General features: G+C 41.7%; 1 protein-coding gene across 1 annotated transcript; it reads right to left on the reverse strand.

The window, feature by feature from the left end:
• Positions 1 to 632: 632 nt before the first annotated feature.
• On the reverse strand, positions 633 to 3,619 carry LOC115175880 (tumor necrosis factor receptor superfamily member 11B). The gene is made up of 4 exons (XM_029735486.1): positions 3,537 to 3,619; positions 3,023 to 3,404; positions 2,372 to 2,554; positions 633 to 2,273 (listed from the first exon to the last, which is right to left on the reverse strand). The coding sequence occupies exons 1-4, from the start codon at positions 3,540 to 3,542 to the stop codon at positions 1,936 to 1,938; spliced, it is 909 nt and encodes a 302-aa protein (XP_029591346.1). The 5' UTR covers positions 3,543 to 3,619; the 3' UTR covers positions 633 to 1,935.
• Positions 3,620 to 24,116: the final 20,497 nt, after the last annotated feature.

The raw sequence follows: 24,116 nt of genomic DNA on the forward strand, positions 1-24,116 counted from the left end.
AGAGGAGCAGTTCTTTAAAACATTCAGAAGCAAACGTCTTTAGATTTAGATCTCAGTTTATTGTCTGTAGCCTAAAAGTAAGCGATGACCTAGATCACACAAAGGTTGAGCTATTGACTGGATTATTTCATTGCAGATTATTTGTGTAAATTGTGTAACGCCCTGGCCATAGAGTTTTTTTTTTGTTATCTATTTTGGTTTGGCCAGGGTGTTACACGGGTGGGCGTTCTATGTTTATTTTTCTATGTTGGTTTGTTTCTTTGGTTGGCCGTGTGTGGCTCCCAATCAGGAACAGCTGTAGTTCGTTGTTGCTGATTGGGAGTCATACATGGGCAGCCTGTTTTTCCTTTGGAGTTTGTGGGTGATTGTTTGCTGTTTAGAGTTTTTCCTGACAGGACTGTTTTGCTGTCGTCTTTGGTTTATTTTTGTAAAGTGTTCTCTTTTTCAATTAAATTTCAAGATGAACACACATCCTCCGCTGCACCTTGGTCTCATTGCGACGACAGCCGTTACAAATTGAGAGTTTATGTTATTTGAGTGGATACAGCAGTGCTCATGTCAAGTTATTAAATTGAAAACTTTCAGCTGAAATAATTTAAATTCTTCACGATGCAGGGCAAGGAAGTCAAGTGTGTATGTTGAATTGTTTTAATTGACTATTGAACTGATTACACATTCCATGGGTAACACTCACTGAAAAATGGCTTTAGCAGATCAGAAACTTGTACTGTAAAGTAAGTATATCTACGTGTGCGAAAGATAGTCTATTTGGTTATGGGTGCCGAGATTACTGCAAACATATGTGCCGTGTAAAGTGTAAAGCAAAATAAATAAAACAACTTTTCACAAATTCAAAAAAATGCTCCTTTGAAGTGTAGAGAGACACTTATGTAAGAGTAGCCCAAAGTCCTTGTCTCACATGAACAATTACATGAAAAGGAAGAAACATTATTGCAAAAAGCATTTCAGGACAGTTTTATGGATTCTATCTTATACTATATTAGAACATTTTCCATATCCAAAAAGTGTGCATTAAATTAAAAAAATATATTTCTTAAATATTGAAATCTTTATTAAAATGCAACAAAATCACGAAACATGTTTGCATAACAGCAACATTTTGTGTGTGTGTTTGAAGGCATAACCATTGATTGCAACAGAGGTAGGAACATGATACATTTAAGTAAAACAATCAATGAAACAATAGATCTAGTCAAGGGGTCCCCAGTTACATTCAGCCTTGGGACGATTTTTCCTTGAGTACATGGTCGGGGGGCCGGAACATAGTTATAAATAATGGAAAAAAAGGTATACCCAAATGCGCTTCAGCCCACCTTAAAAGAAAAAGCTGGTTTGCCCCATCAAGAAATCTATCAGATTTATGCAGAAACTGAGTGCTCCTTTTTCTTTATTCTGCCGGATAGTCACCAGTTGAAATATCCTGGGGTAAAGAATGTTTTTTGAATAGTTCTAAATAATTTGTGCACTGCAATCGACCGCAAGAATCCCAAACAGATATAGTGTTTGACAAAAACAGAATAGATTCAAACCTTGATCACATTGGGATACAATCACATATACCTCTATGTATGTGTAGGAATACTTGGGAACAGATTTCCTAAATTAAAATGACTTTGAGCTGATTTCCTGGTGATTTTACAGTATTTTATGTCCAACAAAGAAGAGTATATAGGCCTATAAAAAACATACACTGTATTATTACATTGTTATTTTTTTGCCCAGAAAACTTGTGTGGCCAAATAAAATACCCAAGGGCAGAATTGGGCCCACAGGTCACCTATTGGGGAACCCTGGTCTAGACTGTATAGCCCACATACCCTATATGGACCATTTAAAATGAATGGACACCTGTTAAACTTTTTGCTGTCTTGCTCAAGATGTTATTCAGAAGATGGGGATGACAGGCTACTTTAACTAATGTTGGGCTACTTCAACTAACTCTTCACAGAGTTTGGATTGCTGGTCGATATATGCCAGTTTACGCTCTAGTTTGTCTCCCATATTGAAGGCCCCTATCTTCCTCAACACCTCAGGAAGTTTCCTAACCTGATCCTTCCCTGCACCTTGGTCCCAACTGTTCATAAAGTCGTGAAGACCCCTTCTATTAAGCTTCATGACCGTTCCTATGAGCGGTTTCTTGCCTCCCTCTTGTGGCAGCCTCATTGCTAACCGACGCATTCTTTTGATTCCCATCGTCTGGTGAAGTTGAATGAAGAACGTAGGAAGGATTTCATGCAGATATTCAGCTCCATCTGAAAATTTAAAAAAAACATGGTTGGGAAACTTAAACTCAGTTGAGGCCACAAATTATTAGTTCATTATAAATATTGTTATTCAAAATGTGTTTTACCACGAGTTTTGAGGTCATCGCATGAGGCGCACAGTGTATCGTGCCAGTCCTGGCCTTTCAGAACCACGCGCAGTCCACCAACTTTGCAGTTTGATTGCGCTAGACAGGTCGCTTTTGCAGAGGAAACTTCAGAATAGAATCCGGCCTGACACTGCACACATTCTGTATCTTGTTGTGGTGTACCTGAGGAAATATTTTGAAATGTGTGCCACATTATTTATCTCAAAATCATTTTTCACCAATTAAATGAGGAACACAATCCATTTAAGATTTGATTTACATGTTTGCTAATTGTTTGCAGTGGCTAGTTTAACAAAACCATAGTGTGTATTGCAGTCACTACATATCTATAGACTGTTTTCATGGTAATGAACCTTCATATCTACATATATGAAATAATTGAAGTATCCCTTTAATTCACCTTAATTCGCATATTTGTTATTGATGCCAAATGTCATTTTTACAATCCAAACCAAGACAAACACAATCAGGAGAGACTGAGACATCTGAACATGCAACCTATGCATATGGAACTATAGACTGTAAACGGTGATGATAAGAACGTGTTTAAATCAAATAGATTAAGTGGAAATAGTAATTTCGCGTATAACATTTTCTGTATGTATAACGCGGGCTCTATTTTAGCCATACCTGTAGTATTCGCTCCATACCCGGGGGGACATTCTTTATGTTTGATGCATGCTTCATATTTCTTGTTGAAGTAGTAATCCTCCTTGCACTCACACTCGCAGTTGTTGGATGGAGAACACTCCTGCTTAACAACCTGGTTCTCGGCGCACATGCTGCAGCGCAGGCACTTGGAGATGTGGTTCCAAAATTCTGTGTATGCCCCATTGGGACATTCCGCACAGTCGCTCTTTCTCGTGGCACTGCAGGGCGCGCGGAGGTAAGTTCCAGGTTGACAGCGGTCACACACTAACGAAAGACCAGTGTAACGATCATCGTTTTTGTAAGTTCGGGCGTGAAGTGCCATACTGGCATCAGCACTGACTAGCATCAACATAAAAAAGAGCTGTAGAGATAGAACAGACAGGTTGTCATTCAATTTGTTTATACAGCATTTGGTTCACAAATTTATATTCAGTTAATTGGAATGAACTAAAAAGACAGTTTTCATACAGGCTAAGAATATGTTTCTACATACCGTCATTGTGTAGGCTAATGCACCTCTCCTTGGATTCAAATAGATGCTTTATTTCTTTGGTCCAGAAACAAGACCGCCTATTTAAGTGCGCGCCTATGCAAGCGCATTGTGCGTCACTGAGGTTGATTTTTCACATAACACCTTTAACTGACAAGTAAATAGGCTGACGTTGGTATGAGTAAACAATTTTAACCAAGCTGAAACGTTACAAGTTCCTATAAAGATAATTTCCGATTGAGCCGACATATGCCGCGTTTACTGTGAATGCAGTCTCTGCTCAAGCAGGAACATTAGCCTCCGCGAAGCGGATTGAATACCCCCTATTCTACTGAATTAACCATTTCTATCCGTCAATAGCGTATGCATAAAATGCAGAGTTCTTCTCATATTATTTTACTGTTAGGGATGCCTGAGAAGTTAGGCTATTCATGGAATTATGCATTAATTGCACTGATAATAAATACTAGTTATTGTTCTCGTTAGTCTATTCATACTAGGAACCCTTGGGGAAGGACATATCAAATAATATATTAATTAACTTCCTGAACCTCTCACCATGCATAATTGCTATTAGCCTACAAACCGGGTTGGGTTGGTTACTTTCTAAATGTCATCTGTTACAGTTGCTAGTGTCACGCCCTGACCTTAGATTGCCGTTTATTTTCTCTTTTTTGGGTTAGGTCAGGGTGTGATGTTTGGTGGGCATTCTATGCCATTCTATGTTTTCTATTTCTTTGAGTTTAGCCGAGTATGGCTCCTAATCAGAGGCAGCTGTCTATCGTTGTCTCTGATTAGGAATCATACTTTGGCAGCCCTTTGAGCCCTCCTTCTGTGTGGGATCTTGTTTTTGTCAGCTCAGTAAGCATGCAGAACGTGACGTTTGTTTTTCCCCCCTTTGTTTGTTATTTTGTGTGAGTGTTCCGAGTTACAATAAATATAAGCATTTTCCACGCTGCACCTTGGTCTACTCCTTTTGAAGATCGTCACAGCTAGTTACATAATCTGATTACTTCACCCCTTAAGAAGCATTCGGAGAAGACAAAATGGATCCATCAAGAACATTTGGTGCGTCATAATAATGGTCTGTGACTTGTGGTCAGACTTGCTCAGGTGGAACAAACTTAAAACTGCAATTTTTTTCAGTGCTGAATTGAGTGTCATTGAGAAAACAGAAAGGTGTCAATGTATTTTTTCACAAACATCCTTTGTTTTTTTTAAGTAATCAAATAAGTAATCTAGTTTTTTTTAAAGTATCTTTCATCTGATTACAATATTTTACCCGGTAACATAACAGATTAGTTATTTTTTTGTAGTCGGATTACATGTAATCAGTTACTCACCAAACCTGTAAATTATTCACCCATATACAAAATTTCTACCTTTGAAGATGTCAATGTGTAAATGAAGTGTTCAATTCAATCTCAAAGCCAATGACCAGCATGACAATATGAAAATCCCCTGTGGATGTCTTCCTCGCCTGACCCCTGGACAGGAAGTGCTTCACAGCTCTCTGGTCCATCTGGGGGATGCATCTGATGTTGCCCAGGCTGCTATACTTAGGCTGCATCCTCTTACAGTGGGCCATGAGACATCCAAAATCGGTCTTCTCATAAAAACGTCTGTGGCGTCTGAACAGTTTGGCAAATAATATGACCACTCTATGGAATGATGAGACTCTCACGAACACAATGGTGTTTCTCGGTTTTCTCGCCAACTTCTGTCTGTAGCATCTGAACCATTTGGTCTACAAACTAATATGACCCAACTGTCCTAATATTCTAAATCAAATAGCTAAATGATCCATAGTATGACCATTTTTTCTAAAAATGTAAATGTAAAATTTTAAAACGACTCCATATTTGGCAAAATAATACAAATACCATAGCAATGCCTGACCATTTGAAGTTCCAAACGGTATGACTGTGCTAAGTTCTCTTATTGAAGTTGTTTTAAACAATCTGTTGCTGTATATATTTAATAATGTGCTTCTCCCTCAACTTTTTCACCCCGATGCTTTATCTGGATGTGGTTCGTCAGGACCTACACCAGCCGAAGCTAAGTAGTAACATTAACATTATGCCTTCTAATTGCAGTCACTGTACACATACTATACAGGAGAACGATCACCTTATGGCGAGGATAGCTGTGCTGCAAGCCCAGCTTCAGACGCAATCGTTGGGCAAGGGGAATTTAAGTGTAGGAAAGGATGAAACAGTGTCTCTGCCACCAATAAGTACAGATAGTAGTATAAATCCTCTCGCACAGTCCCCACAGCCGGACAATTTTCTCATGGCTTCTGGAAGGAAATGTAGGAATGCTCAACCGGTGTTGCTCATTCAGCCGACAAACTTTCTACCAGTTCTCCCGTGTCGGAGTCAGAGGCCGAGCCTTCTGACTCGGGGTCTGAGATGCCGAAGCCTCCCACCATTAGCTCTGACAAATTGAAAACCCTAGTCATTGGCGACTCCATTGCCCGCAGTATTAGACTTAAAAATAATCATCCAGCGATCATACACTGTTTACCAGGGAGCAGGGCTACCGACATTAAGGCTAATCTGAAGATGGTGCTGGCTGAGGCTAAAACTGGCGAGTATAGGGATATTGTTATCCACGTCGGCACCAACGATGTTAGGATGAAAGAGTCAGAGGTCACCAAGCGCAACATAGCTTCAGCATGTAAATTACCTAGAAAGATGTGTCAGCATCGAGTAATTGTCTCTGGCCCCCTCCCAGTTAGGGGGAGTGATGAATTCTACAGCAGAGTCTCACAACTCAATCGCTGTTTGAAAACTGTTTTCTACCCCAAAATATAGAATTTGTAGATAATTTTCCCTCTTTCTGGGACTCACCCACAAACAGGACCAAGCCTGGCCTGCTGAGGAGTGATGGACTCCATCCTAGCTGGAGGGATGCTCTCATCTTATCTACGAACATAGACAGGGCTTTAACTCCCCTAGCTCCACAATGAGCTAGGGTGCAGGCCAGGCAGCAGGCTGTTAGCCAGCCTGCCAGCTTAGTGGAGTCTGCCACTAGTACAGTCAGTGTAGTCAGCTCAGCTATCCCCATTGAGACTGTCTTGATATAGGTTGGGCTAAACTAAACATGGCGGTGTTCGCCTTAGCAATCTCACTGGAATAAAGTCCTCCTCCATTCCTGTCATTGTTGAAAGAGATTGTGATATCTTACATCTCAAAATAGGGCTATTTAATGTTAGATCCCTCACTTCCAAGGCAGTTATAGTCAATTAACTAATCACTGATCATAATCTTGATGTGATTGGCCTGACTGAAACATGGCTTAAGACTGATGAATTTACTGTGTTAAATGAGGCCTCACCTCCTGGTTACACTAGTGACCATATCCCCTGCGCCAGGGACTGGTGCGCTTCACAGAATAGATGGCATCATGAGGAAGAAAAATTATGTGGATATATTGAAGCAACATCTCAAGAAACCAGTCAGGAAGTTAAAAGCTTGGTCACAAATGGGTCTTCCAAATGGACAATGACCCAAGCATACTTCCAAAGTTGTGGGACTTATGTTTCCATTAACTTGTCCAGTGAATTTCATTTTTTTGGCATTTGGAAATGTGGCATAGAAATGGATGCAATAATTGCCTGCTACGGTGCATTTCCGTTAAACTGTCTTGTGTCGATAAAAACGGCTGGATGTAATGTCACACCAAAAAAAAAAACATAGTGTAGGATAAAAATGAAATGGTTTAATGTTTCCATTATCCATTTAGGCAAATGAATTGTGCATTAATAAATTGGTGACAATTTGGTTGTTGATCATTAATAGACAGCCATTTTCAGGTCTTGCCATAGATTGTCAAGTCGATTTAAATCAAAACTGTAAATAGGCCACTCAAGAACATTCAACGTCATCATGGTTAGCAACTCCAGTGTAGATTTGGCCTTGTGATTTAGATTATTGTCCAGCTCAAAGTTGAATTCGTCTCCCAGTGTCTGTTGGAAAGCAGACTGAACCAGGTTTTCTTGCAAGACCTGTGCTTAGCTGTATTCCATTTATTTTTATCCTAAAAAACACCCTAGTCCTTTCCGATGACAAGCATCCCCATAACATGATGCAGCCACCACCATGCTTGAAAATATGAAGAGTGGTACTCAGTGATGTGATGTGTTGTGTTGGATTTGCCCCAAACTTAACGCTTTATATTCAGGAAAAAACATTCATTCATTTGCCATATTTTTTGCAGCAATATTTAAGTGCCTTAACAGGATGCATGTTTTGGAGAAAAAAATGATTCTGTACAGGCTTCCTTCTTTTCACTCTGTTGTCTGGTTAGTATTGTGGAATAACTGCAATGTTGTTGAAATCTCTTAGTGGTTTCCTTCCTCTCCTGCAACTAAGTTAAAAAGGACACCTGTATCTTTGCAGTGACTGGATGTATCATGGGCAGATTGGCCATCTGGCAATTCTGGCAAATGCCAGAAGGGCCGGACCATCTTTTAATGGGGTGGGCTTTTCGAAAATCACGTAAAAAAAAATATATATTTATACAGTACCAGTCAAGGGTTTTTCTATATTTGTACTATTTTCTACATTGTAGAATAATAGTGAAGACGTCAAAACTATGAAATAACACATGGAATCATGTAGTAACCAAAATAGTGTTAAACAAATCAAAATATATTTTAGATTCTTCAAAGTAGCCACGCTTTGTCTTGATGACAGCTTTGTACACTCATGGTATTCTCTGGAGAAGCGTGCTGAGATCAATGGACAAGATAAATATTTTGCATCCCTGCCTTTGACAAAGCGGCATCAGCGCTCACCTAAAAAGCCCATAATAATTCCACTGTTTGAGAGAAATTGTCCTTGTTTTTGGTCAGAATTATGTGAGATTTTATGTGCAGTTGGAGGTGCGTCTTGGTCAGTTTAGCCATAGGCGGACGGTTTTCTGATTGGCTGAGCTGAGGTGGTGCAAATTCACATTCAAAGTCAAATGCACATTATCAGCGAGAGTGATGGTGCTTTCAATACAAATGGGAACTCAGAAAAATACAAGGTCAAATCATAACATCAGTGATCTTCAGGTCGAAAAGTCGGAGCTCTAGAAAGAGTCTCGAGATTCCGAGTTGGAATTCTGAATTGGATGACCGATTTAAAAAAATATTTATATATATATATATATATATATATATATATCTTTTTTAAAAAATGTTTTATTTATTTATTATTATTATTATTTTTTTATATATATTTTTTTAAATTTTACCAGTCGTAGCTTGTTTATTTCCGATTTCCCAGGAGTCTTGAACGCACTGCAGTTGGAAGTCGGAGATTTCCCAGTTCCCAGTTGATTTGAACGTGGCATGTGACCCGCTCTTACTCTCTGTCAGTCACTCAATCAAAGCAGAAAAACGGAAAGGTGATGCCATAAAAAAGGGCTGTGTTAAATGTGTGAAATTAACCTACTTATTTGCTAAAAGTTCTGGTTCTGCTGGTCCAAGTGCTGTGTCTGTGATAAATGACAGATCAGCTGCTGTGGTGCTGTTGAGGTAGGAAGTAAACAGAGAAAGACACACTCACTAGGCTACTTCCAATATAGCCTAACAAGATGTTAGATTGGCTTAGCTATGTGTTATTAAAGCCAATAGCCATCTACTAGAAATGTATACAGTGCTTTTTACTAAACACAAGTCATCATGTATTTCAATAAAGGTCAATTCAGGGACTCTGTGTATTTTAATTGTCTGTCTCTTCAGCCAAGTGAGTGGATTTATGAGCTGTAGTAACAAGTGATTCTGGTGTTGGATTACATTACATAGTCACCGCCACTGAAGGCTGGAAAGTCCCGCCTATCTCCCGTTTATTTCATTCTCTGAAACGCCCATCACTTCTTGGCAGAAAGATACGCATACGGGAGCAGCATTGTCAAACGAAGCACAACACTGTAAATCTATCCGCATCCACATAAACTAGTCCCAGCATCGTTCTTTGACAAACACAAAAGGTTGTATACTGAATTCAATAGAAGAAAACAGAGAGAGGGGGAGACTGCCAGTTCCTTAATGTAGCAATTGACTGTATTATACAGCCCAGACATTAAGGTCTCTTTCTCTTTCTTTCATTGAATTATATGTAGCCTAATATTGAAACATTGTTTCCCTGTGTTTGATGCCATTCCATTCACTCTGTTCCAGGCATTATTATGAGCCGTCTTCCCCTCAGCAGCCTCCACTGCATTCCAAAGTCTAATTAATAACTTCACCATGCTCAAAGGGATATTCAGTGTCTGCTTTTTTGTTGTTGGACACATCTAACAACTGGTGCCCTTTGCAAGACGTTGGAAAACCTCCCTGGTCTTTGTGGTTGAATCTGTGGTTGAAATTCATTACTCGATTGAGGGACCTTCACAGATAATTGTATATGTGGGGTACAGAGATGGGGTAGTTATTAAAAAATTATGTTAACCACTATTATTGAACACAGAATGAGTCCATGTGTAACGACCGTCGTCTGTGGAAGTAGGGGACCAAAGCGCAGCGTAGTGAGTGTTCATATTCAATATTTAATTAATAGAAACACTTTAAACAAAACACGAAAATGAACGACAGCCTACAGTTCTGCTAGGTACAAAACTAAACAGAAAATAATCACCCACAAACCCCAAAGGAAAAACAGGCTGCCTATGTATGACTCTCAATCAGCAACAACTACAGCTGTTCCTGATTGAGAGCCACACACGGCCAAATCAAAGAAACAAACCAGCATAGAAAAATAAACATAGAATGCCCACCCATGTAACACCCTGGCCTAACCAAAATAGAGAACAAAAACCCCTCTCTATGGCCAGGGCGTTACATCCACTTATTATGTGATTTGTTAAGCACATTGTTACTTATTTAGGCTTGCCATAGCAACGCGGTTAAATACTTCATTTGTAAAAAAAAAAATCTAAAATCTAAATTTCACTTTGACATTATGGGGTATTGTGTTTAGATCAGGGACACAATTTTCTTTCCTCTTCCTTATGATAGGTATGACAGTTATGACGGCTAACGTTTAGCTCAAATTCTGAACATTAATTTTTTTTTAAATGGTGGATTTGTTAATACAGAAGCATCTTTGTACCATGACAACTCCATACACATGCCATAACGGTATTGACTGAGCATTAACCCATTAGAAATCCAGCCTATTTAGGCCTGTCATCCATCAGTGTCCTGCTACCGTAATACTCACTTATTAACTGCTAAATATATCCAGTTACGGAGCACAAATACTAAATACATACTAAACACCACTAAAGTCAAGGTCATGTTGTTTGGTAGACAGGACCCTGCTTGATACTGCTCTACAGTATTCTTCTCTGCAGCACTTATCCAAACTACAGGCTAAGATCAAGTCTAAGACTTTTTCACTCCCTCCAAACTGACAAAGTTCATAAAAGCTTATTTTTTGCAATTTTTTTAAAAAGATGATTATATTAGTCATATGTCATAATAATACCAATAACAGAATATTGACAAACATTAACTTCAAGTGTATGATTTTTGAAATTGCATGACTAAGTACACATTTTGTTTTTAAGTACATCATTTCACCAGTTGTTTATCTGAATGATTGTGTCCAGTCTAAATGAGAGCACTGCAATCCAACTCTTTCAAGTGCAATGTGTCATGTTGACATATGGCAAGCATCCACAATGACACAATTTCCCATCTGCTCAGCATGACTAGATGGAAGTTATCACATGGAGTTTCTCTAATCAGCATTTGGAGACAGGGCCAAGGAACTGACCCCTGCATAAACTCAAGGTTTTATCAACATTTAGATAACCTTACTAAAAACTGGGAGTGAACTGCCGATCTAAGAATGTTATGGTTAGGATCATTCACAAGTGGAATGAGTTAGAATACCTTTTCCACTGACCTGACATCAGTTCGTTCCAGTACAGCCAAGATTAGAACCAGGTAGTTTGCAGGTAGTTTGCCCCCGGTGATGCGTTGTGCAGACCACACCACCCTATGGAGAGCCTTGCGGTTGAGGGGGGTGCAGTTGCCGTACCAGGCTGTGATATAGCCCGACAGATTGCTCTCAATTATGCACCTGTAAAAGTTAGTAAGGGTTTTCGGTGACAAGACACATTTTTTCAGCCTCTTGAGGTTGAAGAGGCAGTGTCGCGCCTTCTTCACCACACTGTCTGTGTGAGTGGACCATTTCCGTTTGTCAGTGATATGTACACCAAAGAACTTAAAACTTTACAACTTCTCCACTGCTGTCCCGTCGATGTGGATAGGGGGGTGCTCCCTTTGCTGTTTCCTGAAGTCCACGATCATCTCTTTTGTTTTGCTGACATTGAGTGAGAGGTTATTTTCCCGGCACCACACTCCGAGGGCCCTCACCTCCTCCCTGTAGGCTGTCTCGTCGTTGTTGGTAATCAAGACTACCACTGTAGTGTCGTCTACAAACTTGATGATTGAGTTGGAGGCGTGAATGGCCACGCAGTCAAAGGTGAACAGGGAGTACAGGAGAGGAATGAAAACGCACCCTTGTGGGGCCCCAGTGTTGTGGATCAGCGGAGTGGAGATATTGTTACCTAACTTTACCACCTGGGGGCGGCCCGTTAGGAAGTCCAGGACCCAGTTGCACAGGACGGGGTCGAGACCCAGGGTCTCAAGCTTAATGATGAATTTGGAGGGTACTGTCATGACATTGTCCTGTTCGGAGAGGTTTATGACCCCCCCCCATAAATACCTTTCCCCCTTCTCTCTCCACTCTACAGAATGGACTCTTGGAAAGCCCTTTGTTACCACAGAGAAAGTATGGTAACATCAAAAGATTGGGAAATGGAACAATATTTCCCTTTCTCAACCAGTTGAAAGTGTCCATTGGTACTTATTAAAGAATATGATGTCAGATCAGTTGCTTTCTGGGACATTATATCTGATGATAGGAAGACATAAATTGTATATTGGAAAGTCTACACATTCTAGTTATCAGATTCACATGGAATTGTTGTGCAATTTAAATGTTTAATTATGAAACTATTTGAGAAAAGATTAAAGGTACATTTAGCCTCCTAAATAAAATAAATGTTTCATAAGTAAACTTATGCTCAATCAGTAACCCCACCCACAGGAGCACAGAATTTGGTTAGAAGGATGATACACGCCCCTTCTCCTCCCTAGTACAAAGCTCCCGTAACGATCATTAACATATAGATCCAGAAATGTGAGGACTATTGTCCTAACGTTTAGAAGGGCGAATTTATACGTGCAGGTGATGATCACCACGCTGGAATGGTGAATTTCGACTACACCAGCCAGAATAGAGCACAAGTTGATTTTGGTAACTTGGTATGAACGTTGAACTATTATTCACTAAAGAAGAAGTGATACATCCTAGACGTCGAGTTATCAGCTGCAGCTGTAAACGTATGTGGCCTAGGAAAAGACAGACAATCTCCTAATAACTGAGGGTGCTTCAACATGTCCGCTCTTCAACACTATGACCAGGAAGATTCTTCAATGGCGATCTCTCAGAAGACAGCAGCTCTATGAACACTCTTCCGTGGTGCCCCAGGTTACTAATGAGTTAATTGTTTCATGGTTTAATTCAATCACGTAATCAATTAAACAGTAGGTAATCGATTTGATAAAATAGCCTGTCATCTCATTTAATCATAGTCAGAGACACAACAGTACTATGGTGTTGAATGCTGAGCTGTAGTCAATGAACAGCATTCTTACATAGGTATTCATCTTGCCCAGATGGGATAGGGCAGGGTGTAGTGTGATGGCGAGTGCATCGTCGGTAGACCTATTGGGGCGGTAGGCAAATTGAAGTGGGTCTAAGATAACAGGTAGGCTGGAGGTGATATGATCCTTGACTAGTCTCTCAAAGCACTTCATGATGACAGAAGTGAGTTGTGGGGGTGCGTTGCTGCAGGATGGACTGGTTCACTTCTCAAAATAGATGGCATCATGAGGAATTAAAATGATGTGGATATATTGAAGCAACATCTCAAGACATCAGTCAGGAAGTTAAAGCTTAGTCGCAAATGGGTCTTCCAAATGGACAATGACCCAAAGCATACTTCCAAAGTTGTGGCAAAATGGCTTAAGGACAACAAAGTCAAGGTATTGGAGTGGCCATTACAAAGTCCTGATCTCAATCCTACAGAAAATTTGTGGGCTGAACTGAAAAAGTGTGTGCAAGCAAGGAGGCCTACAAACCTGACTCAGTTACACCAGCTCTGCAAGGAGGAATGGGCCAAAATTCACCCAACTTATTGTGGGACGCTTGTGGAAGGCTACCCGAAACGTTTGACCCAAGTTAAACAATTTAAAGCCAATGCTACTAAATACTAATTGAGTGTATATAAACTTCTGACCCACTGGGAATGTGATGAAAGAATTAAAAGCTGAAATAAAAAATTATTTTGTCACGTCTTGACCAGCAGAGGGAGTAGTTGTTTAGTATTTTGGTCAGGACGTGGCAGAGGGATGTTTGTTTTGTATGGTGGGGGTTTTGTGTGTGTTGTAGAGGGGTGTTTGATTTATGTGTTCCTGGGTTTTGGGTGTATGTTCTAGGTTAGTATGTTCTAGGTTGTATTTCTGCATTCTGTTTAGGTTTTCTATGTTTAGGTTTGGGTGCTGGACTCTCAATTGGAGGCAGGTGTTTCTAGTTGCCTCTGATTGAGAGTCCTATATAGGGGTGTGTGTTTGTTTGGTAGGTTGTGGGTAGTTATCTTTTGCATTGCTGTCTGTTCAGCCTGTGAAACTGGCATCTGTTGTGTTTATTGTTTTTCGTGTATATCAATTTTAATAAAATGATGTGGAGCACGCAACCCGCTGCGTATTGGTCTGACAGTGATTTTGAAATATCTTCAGATGAAGGTGAAGATCGTGACAGAACTACCCACCAAACCAAGACCAAGCAGTGGAGGAAGTCTGGTGAGGACCGGGGAAAACGGCTGGTAAGGGCAGGCAGCCCCAATACATTTTTTTGGGGGGGCACAAGGGTAGTTTGGCTGGGCGAGGATGGAGGATGGAGCCCCAGGCCAGCTCCCCGTACCCTTTTTGGGCAGAGACATACTGGACAGGTCCCGTGCTTTGGGGTGATGGGTGCTGTGGCGAGGCCGGGTATTTTCAGGCCGGTACGCGCAGTACCAGCGCCCCGCATGTGCAAGGGGAAAGTGGGCATCCAGCCAGTAGGGGTGATGCCAGTCCTGCGCTCGAGACCGCCAGTGCGCCTCTACGGTCCAGTGTTTCCCGCTACACGCACTAGCCTTGAAGTGCGTGTCTCCAGGCTGGCATGTCCAGTACCAGCCCCACGCATCAGGCTTCTAGTGCGTCAGCCCAGCCTCGCCAGTCTGGAGCCGCCAGAGCCGCCCGCCAGTCTGGAGCCGCCAGAGCCGCCCGCCAGTCTGGAGCCGCCAGAGCCGCCCGCCAGTCTGGAGGCGCCAGAGCCGCCCGCCAGTCTGGAGCCTCCAGAGCCGCCCGCCAGTCTGGAGCCGCCAGAGCCGCCCGCCAGTCCGGAGCCACCAGGGTCATCAGCCAGGCCGGAGCCGCCAGGGTCATCAGCCAGGCGAGCGCAGCCAGGGTCGCCCGCCAGCCGGGCGCAGCCAGGGTCGCCAGCCGGGCGCAGCCAGGGTCGCCCGCCAGCCGGGCGCAGCCAGGGTCGCCCGCCAGCCGGGCGCAGCCAGAGACGCCCGCCAGCCGGGCGCAGCAGGAATCGCCCGCCAGCCGGGCGCAGTCAGGGTCGCCCACCAGCCGGGCGCAGCCAGGGTCGCCCGCCAGCCGGGCGCAGTCAGGGTCGCCCACCAGCCGGGCGCAGGCAGGGTCGCCCGCCAGCCGGGCGCAGCCAGGGACGCCCGCCAGCCGGGCGCAGCAGGAATCGCCCGCCAGCCGAGCGCAGTCAGGGTCGCCCACCAGTCCTCCGACGCGGCCAGGGGCGCCACCTAAGTGGGCGACGCCGAGGGTGGAGCGGAGTCCACGTCCCGCACCTGAGCCGCCTCCAATATAGGTGGGTTGGGGAGGGGGGGTGTAGCACAGGTGCCGTCGTTGACGGCAGCCACCCTCCCTTCCCTCCCTTTAGTTTAGGGAGATTTTCTGTTTGTTTTGGGGTATTTACTGTATTTTGTGTTTTCTTTTTAGGTGCATTCGGGTATGCACCTTTAGGGGGGGGGGGGGGGTACTGTCACGTCCTGACCAGCAGAGGGAGTAGTTGTTTAGTATTTTGGTCAGGACGTGGCAGAGGGATGTTTGTTTTTGTGTGGTGGGGGTTTTGTGTGTGTTGTAGAGGGGTGTTTGATTTATGTGTTCCTGGGTTTTGGGTGTATGTTCTAGGTTAGTATGTTCTAGGTTGTATTTCTGCATTCTGTTTAGGTTTTCTATGTTTAGGTTTGGGTGCTGGACTCTCAATCGGAGGCAGGTGTTTCTAGTTGTCTCTGATTGAGAGTCCTATATAGGGGTGTGTGTTTGTTTGGTAGGTTGTGGGTAGTTATCTTTTGCATTGCTGTCTGTTCAGCCTGTGAAACTGACATCTGTCGTGTTTGTTTTTTAGTGTATATCAATTTTAATAAAATGATGTGGAGCACGCAACCCGCTGCGTATTGGTCTGACAGTGATTTTGAAATATCTTCAGATGAAGGTGAAGATTGTGACATCTCTGCACTATTATTCTGACATTTCACATTCTTAATAATGTGGTGATCCTAACTGACCTAAGACAGGACATTTTTACTATAATTAAATGTCAGGATTTGTGAAAAACTGAGTTTAAATGTATTTGGCTAAGGTGTATGTAAACTTATGACTTCAACTGTATCTTCACACACACACTATTATTATGTCTGCTGTATTGCTGCCACATTCCTGATCATTAGTAACTGTAGTTGACTTACCCCAAATGAGATTTGGCAAGACTAAATATAACTTTCGGCTCAACATCCACAAGATCAAGCTATGGTTCCACAAGCTTCATACTATCACTCTCTTACACACACACACACACACACACACACACACACACACACACACACACACACACACACACACACACACACACACTAGATTGTTCCAACTTTCTGTGCTTTGGCAATGGTATATGAATCATATCCAAATAAACCATCTGAAAGCTGGAATTGGAAGAATAAGTGTTGCTTGGAAGAACTAGCGTTGCTTAGAAGGAAATTCGCACAGCCTCCTTTCCACAGTATTGACTCATTAAAGACCCATTTGTATGAATGGTGATGAATTGATAACAATTTGTTGCTCAGCCTTCTACATGCGCATAAAAGACATTGGGCCAATTTATTTTCTGGAAATGTGATGTCAGGAGTAATGAGTAAAAAGGAAAATCGATATATCCTCCATTCAAATGATCTTCAGAAGTAGAACAGTCAATATGTTACACTGAACTTACAATAACCAATGATCCACAATGCTACTGCACAACTTATTACCCACCAGAGTGACTGGGGGACATAAGGCCAAATGCTCATTACTTAGGAGAACCACACCTTTTCATGAAGACATTTTGCAGTAGTACATATACATTTACATTTACGTCATTTAGCAGACGCTCTTATCCAGAGCGCCTTACAAATTGGTGCATTCACCTTATGATATCCAGTGGAACAACCACTTTACAATAGTACATCTATATCTTTTTGGGGGGGAGGGTGGGGGAGGGAGGGTTAGAAGGATTACTTAATCCTATCCCAGGTATTCCTTAAAGAGGTGGGGTTTCAGGTGTCTCCAGAAGGTGGTGATTGACTCCGCTGTCCTGGCGTCGTGAGGGAGCTTGTTCCACCATTGGGGTGCCAGAGCAGCGAACAGTTTTGACTGGGCTGAGCGGGAGCTGTGCTTCAGCAGAGGTAGGGAGGCGAGCAGGCCAGGGGTGGATGAACGCAGTGCCCTTCTTTGGGTGTAGGGACTGATCAGAGCCTGAAGGTACGGAGGTGCCGTTCCCCTCACAGCTCCGTAGGCAAGCACCATGGACTTGTATCGGATACGAGCTTCAACTGGAAGCCAGTGGAGAGAGCGGAGGAGTGGGGTGAGCTACCTCATTACAACTTAGTTAGTTCATCATAGTTCATACAAGTGTATTGTGTATTGTCTAGATATTTCTGGTTATGCGACGTTATCATTTGATGAGGCTAGCGAGGCAGGCTAGCTAATTACAGGCTAATTACAAGTCGGATTTTCAAGTTAGTTCGTAGACCATACAAGTGTATTCCGTATTGTCTAAGGAAAAACTAAATAATGGATGCAGCTATGGTGGTACTCATGTCTGAGTCTGACTAGCACAATAAACAAGGAACAACAAACCGTAAAGGCGTCACTGGCCTAAATCTAATCCAATCTGCAGTACAGACTAAACACAATCCACATCAAGGTGTGAACCAGGGGTTTCCACCAAAATTGTTGACAAGTGTTGGGAAAGGGTCATGCAAAAAGTGATTCTGTCTTCAAAACATTAAAATATAGGTGTTTTCTCAATGTTATAATACTTTTTTTTTGTATTTCCCTATGTGTTTGTCAGTAGTAGGAGAAAGAGAGTACAGAATCTACATCATTCCAAAACTCTCTGTACTTTCAATTCTTAGACCTGTACAGTTTTTCTTGTATTTTGCTGTTGTTTTTACAAATAAATAGTCCAGTGCTTTGGAAGTGATATGGCTGCTTTACGATACAGCTCTCTGTGTTGTCTGCTTTGTGTGGTATCATGAAGGAAACGGTCTATAGCTCATTGTTACAGCTGCTCACTGGTTGCCTTACAGCTCTTGAGCACAGATTATTGGGTTGGGATTGGAAACTGTGTATCTGTTACAAACCTTAATGAAAGCAAGAAATAAAACACTGGTTAAGGCTGAACAATCTGACTTCACTGCAATCCTCTGTGCCCCACTCAAAGCGCTTTGCTACACTACGTGTTTCATGATTCCCTTTTGTGAGATTTCTAAGATTTTCTTGTATGATAGAGAAAAGCTCACATACAGTGCATGTGGAAAGTATTCAGACCCCTTCACTTTTTCCACATTTTATTACATTACAGCCTTAATCTAAAATTGATTCAGTAGTTTTTTTCCCTCATCAATCTACAGACAATACCCCATAATTACAAAGCAAAAACAGGTTTTTATAAATTCATACATAAGTATTCAGACCCTTTACTCAGTAGTTTGTTGAAGCACCTTTGTCAGCGATTATAGCCTCAAGTCTTCTTGAGTATAACGGAACAAGCTTGGCACACCTATATTTGGGGAGTTTCTACAATTCTTCTCTGCAGATCCTCTCAACCTCTGTCAGGTTGGATGGGGAGCGTCGCTGCACAGATATTTTCAGGTGTCTCCAGAGATGTTCGATCGGGTTCAAGTCCTGGCTCTGGCTGGGCCATTCAAAGAAATTCAGAGGCTTGTCCCGAAGCCACTTCAGCGTTGTCTTGGCCCTTGTGCTTAGGATCGTTGTCAAGGTTGGAAGGTGAATCTTTGCCCCAGTCTGAGGTAATGTGCACTCTGGATTAGGCTTTCATCAAGGATCTCTCTGTACTTTGCTCTGTTCATATTTCCCTCGATTCTGACTAGTTTCCCAGTTTCCTCCAGACGTGACGCTTGGAAAACAGGCCAAATAGTTAAATCTTGGTTTCATCAGACCAGAGAATCTTGTTTGTCATGGTCTGAGAGTCCTTTAGTCCAACCGGGCTGTCATGTGCCTGCTTCCGTCTGGCCGCTCTACCATAAAGGCCTGGTTGGGGGAGTGCTGCAGAGATGTTTGTTCTTCTGGAAGGTTTTCCAATCTCCACAGAGGAATTCTGGAGCTCTGTCAGAGTGACCATCGGGTTCTTGGTCACCTCCGTGACCAAGGCTCTTCTCCCCCGATTATTCAGTTTAGCTGGGCGGCCAGCTCTAGGAAGAGCCTTGGTGGTTCCAAACTTCTTCCATTTAAGAATGATGGAGGCCACTGTGTTCTTCGGGACCTTCAATGTTGCATAAATGTTTTGGTACCCTTTCCCAGATCTGTGCCTCAACACAATCCTGTCTTGGAGCTCTAGGGACAATTCCTTCGACCTCATGGTTTGGTTTTTGCTCTGACATGCACTGTCAACTGTGGGACCTTATATAAATGGGTGTGTGCCTTTCCAAATCATGTCCAGTCAATTGAATTTACCACAAGTGGACTCCAATCAAGATGTAGAAACATCTCAAAGATGATCAATGGAAACAGGATGCACCTCAATTTCGAGTCTCATAGCAAAGGGTCTGAATACTTGTGTGTAGATTGATGAGGATTTTATTTTATTTTATCCAATTTAAAATAAGGCTGTAACGTAACAAAATGTGGCGACCCTGGGTTTATAAGCGCGGAAATCAACTCTGCCGCTCGAGCATGCTTTTGCGGCACAGTCGATAGCGCGCCGGACCTCAGGCTAGAAGGTCGAGGGTTCGAGACCTGCTCCCTGCTGTTTCATTACAAAAATATGGAAAAAGGGAAGGGGGTCTGAATACTTTTCAAATGCACAATATAGAAAGACGAGCTAAATTAAGAATGCAGTGAGTGAACAAGAGGAAAAAAATGTTTAAAAGGAAGCAAGAGAGAGTTTTCTCAGGCTGTGAAGTGTGTACACACTCTTAAACTCAGGATTCATGGGTACAACATTGCTCATCAACAGGCCATCATACTCCTCTGAAGTATTGATGAGATCTGAAATAACACAAACAATGACGTACAACAGTAAGACTATATTCCTCATTATTTTGACAGTTGGATGCCTGGAAGAAGTAGATTGTTATTTTAGTGAGGGGGTGACTAGAAAAGCAACAGTTTCTTTTTGACCTACATTATATTATTAGTCCTTCCTGATTTCCTCGTGTCCACTCTCCACATCCTTTTAAAAATATCCAAGTGAAGCAAGGAGAGCATTGGAGTAGACAAGAGGAACCTCGGATCTTCTCCAATGCGTTTTGACAAGGATGACCCCTGTACTTTGTATGTGTCAAATTACATTCCACCCTTCCTTTACAGAGCGACTGTCCAGCAGCTAATCCCTTTAAAACCGGCCGATGTGGCATCGATATGAGTCTGAAACATTTATTCTAGTGTCACAATTGACCACAAAGTGTAAATAGGATAACGTTGGTCATAAAGTTACTCGTCTAAAACTAAATTTGGAACCTCAGTAAATCAAGGTTGGGTTTGGATTACAATCATGTCAACAAATCATGCTCCCTTTTGACAAACTCCACGTGCAAATCGTTCCTCCGACCTCTTTGCTTCCCTTCATTGAATGGAGCTTCATCGACCCCAATGCGTTCAAAGTATGATCATGGCCCTATATGGATTGACCATGACCCCAGAGCCAAAATTCTGCTGTTTGCATCACATACTAAGGTATGTGATGCAAACATACTAGGGTCCTTCATGCCCTGCTGAAGGACCCTAGTATGTGATCGGAATAGGCGCTTGGAGTTTGTCGGTCCTCAAGTCTGTACCATTAACGCTAGCATTGTGTGTGTGCAACAACCGGTGGTGGTGAGTATAACCAGATATATTGGAATATATTGACCTCTCTGGTATAATTTAGCTAACGATGTGGTTATGTACGTTAGCTATCTAGCTATCTTTTCATAAAGCGAGGCAGGCTAGCTAATGTTTTAGCTAACGTTCGCGTAGTTTGCTACCTAGTGTGGAAGGACCACCAGAGGGCAGGCTGGGCTCACGGATAGAAGCCCAACAAGGCATGTGAGACAAGGTAACCAGAGGCAATTAAGCACAGCTGACGGTACTAATGACATATTCTCTTTCTTTAATAACAAAGATACTGCTGGTTATGTAACATTATAATTAGATAATGCTAGCGAGGCAGGCTAGCCAGCTACAGGCTAACTAACTTTAGTTTACATGTGAAATTTGCAAGTTAATGTTAGTTCAAAGCTCATACAAGTGTATTCTGTATTGTCTAGGGCAGTGGTTCCCAACGCCGGTCCTCAAGAACACTCAACAGCACACATTTTTGTTGTAGCCTTGGACAAACAATCCTGGTTCAACTAATTGAGGGCCTGATGATTAGCTGAAAAATTGAATTAGGGGTGCTTGTCTGGGGCTACAATAGAAATGTGTACTGTTGAGGGTACTCGAGGACTGGAGTTGGGAACAATTGGTCTAGGGCAAAACTAAATAATAGATAAGGTAGTAGCTAATTTATGTCTGAGTCTGACTAATACAGTGAACTAGGAGCAACAAAATGTAACAGCGTCATCGGCCTAAATCTAATCCAATCTGGAGCCACAGTCAATCTTCATTAAAACAGCATGCATAATCAGAAGGATAGCTAAATATTTACCAGGAAAAAATCTTAAGCAAATAACACAAGCTTTAATTGAGAGCCAAGTGAACTACTGTTCTGTGGTCTGGGGAAATGCATCATCAAGTGAAGTTAGGAGGCTGCAGATTGCACAGAACAAAGCAGCATTGTTTTACGGTGGAGATATGGTTTTTCTGTTGCAGTCATACGCAATGTTCTTGGTTGGTCATCAATCGACAAGATAATTGAAAAAAACATGCTTGTTTTATTTCATAATATACATCATTTAAAACGGCCAAGTACAATTCACAACGGTAATCAGTTGGTAAGAGACAGACATTCCGTAAATACTAGGAATAGATTGTCCACCATCTATGCATTATCCAGACAGAAAAGAGAAATAGGCAAAAGAACATTTCGATTTAGAGCAATAAAGAAATTGAATAAATTAACTGAGCAAACCAGAAACCTTTCAATATATAAATTTAAACATTATTTTAAAACAATTTAAATATAATACACAGAAATGTGGGATTACAGTAGATGAAGAATTCATATTTTTTAGATTGATTATTTATTGGTTTATTACGTTAGTATATTATGTATGTTTGTAATAGTGTGTTATATGTGAAAATGTGTTCGTATATAAATTGTATTTTAATATTTAAGGACTCTTGGAAGATTAGTCCAAATGGGGACTAAAAGAGATCCAAATAAAATCAAATCAAATCAAATCTGTAAAACATAGAATTAGGGTTTCCACTAGTTACCACAGCCACAAAGTCAAAATTGGTTATATTGTAAAAATGTATGAAAACAAAAACTTATGAAAACAAATATGTACTTAATTTATGGTTAGGCATAAGGTTAGCAGTGTGGTTAAGGCAAGGGTTAGGGTTATATTTAAAATCACATTTTAAGAAGGGAAATTGTAGAAATTGGCGGCATTTGTGACTTTTTTTCGGTGGTAACTAGTGACGACCTAGAATTAGCTTGACCCGAATTACTACCTGAATGACACAGACGTCTTTATCGACAAAGGTAATGTGTGTAATGTGAAAAGTTGTATAAAAATACCTGGTTTGATAAAGTAGTAGGTTAATTACCCAGACAAGCAGATACAAGTGGTAGTCATTTTGGTTGTGAAGTGCATTATCAAAAAGCTTTGTCCTTTTTATAATAAAATTGTATCACCCTGTCACCGCCTCAGTCAACAAGGTGTCGAAAGCGTTCCACAGGGATGCTGGCCGATGTTGTCTCCAATGCATTTCACTGTTGTGTCAAATTCTTTTTTTTCATTTACTGAATATCCAAAACATACAATATACTTGCAGTGAAGCAGCTCAACAACTACATCATACCAGTCATCCAACAGACTCCCATTCAGAGCGACACACAGAAGCATCCAGGGTCAATGCCCTGCTCAAGGGCACGTTGACAAATCTACCACCAGGCTAAAAAACGTGAACCCGAACCCGAACCCTCCAAGACCCCCCCCCCCCCCCCCCACACAGTTCCCCAATAGCTGTCCCTCAACCATTCGAGGTCCCTCGAATGGTTGAAGAAAAATAAACCATAAAAAATACAATTAATTCCATTCCCCACCCCCAAGAAACCCCCAATGTACCAACAACCAAGAGAATGAACTAAATAGATAAAAAGGAAAAGACAGAAGAAAACAGCAAACAATGCAAAAAAATAAATTTAAAACAAAGGACATCAAGGACAACTAAATTCATAACAGCAATGCCAACTGTATATGTTTGTGTGCATGTCTGGCACTATTACATGTATGAGTGTGTTCTTGTATATGTTTATTTGAATGAGAGTGTGTGTATATGCATGTGTACAAACACCTGCATGGCATCAGCCTCAGGCAAACCGGCATTAGTTGTAAAAACACTGCCCCTCTGTCATAATTACAGTCGTGTTGAAGAGACCAAACTGCAGCGATTGAAATGTAGATACTCATCTTTTTAATATATAAGCGCAAAGTATCCACAGGAAAACCAATAAACAAAAACGGCTAACAGGCTACGTACATACCAAAGACTAGCAGTGTTAGCACAACCACCCACAACCCCAAGTGACAAACATACTCCTAATTATATGACTCCCAATCAGGAACAACGATAACCAGCTGTCCCTGATCGGGAGCCACACAGACCCACTGTCACGGTTGTCGTCTGGAATGGAGGACCAAAACGCAGCAGGAATGTGGATGCTCATCTTGATTTATTTATAAAATAAAGTGAACACCAAAATAATAAACAACAAGGAACTCACGAAAAACAAACAG

The sequence above is a fragment of the Salmo trutta genome, chromosome 36 (genome assembly GCF_901001165.1).
Source record: "Salmo trutta chromosome 36, fSalTru1.1, whole genome shotgun sequence".
NCBI classification, from domain to species: domain Eukaryota; kingdom Metazoa; phylum Chordata; class Actinopteri; order Salmoniformes; family Salmonidae; genus Salmo; species Salmo trutta.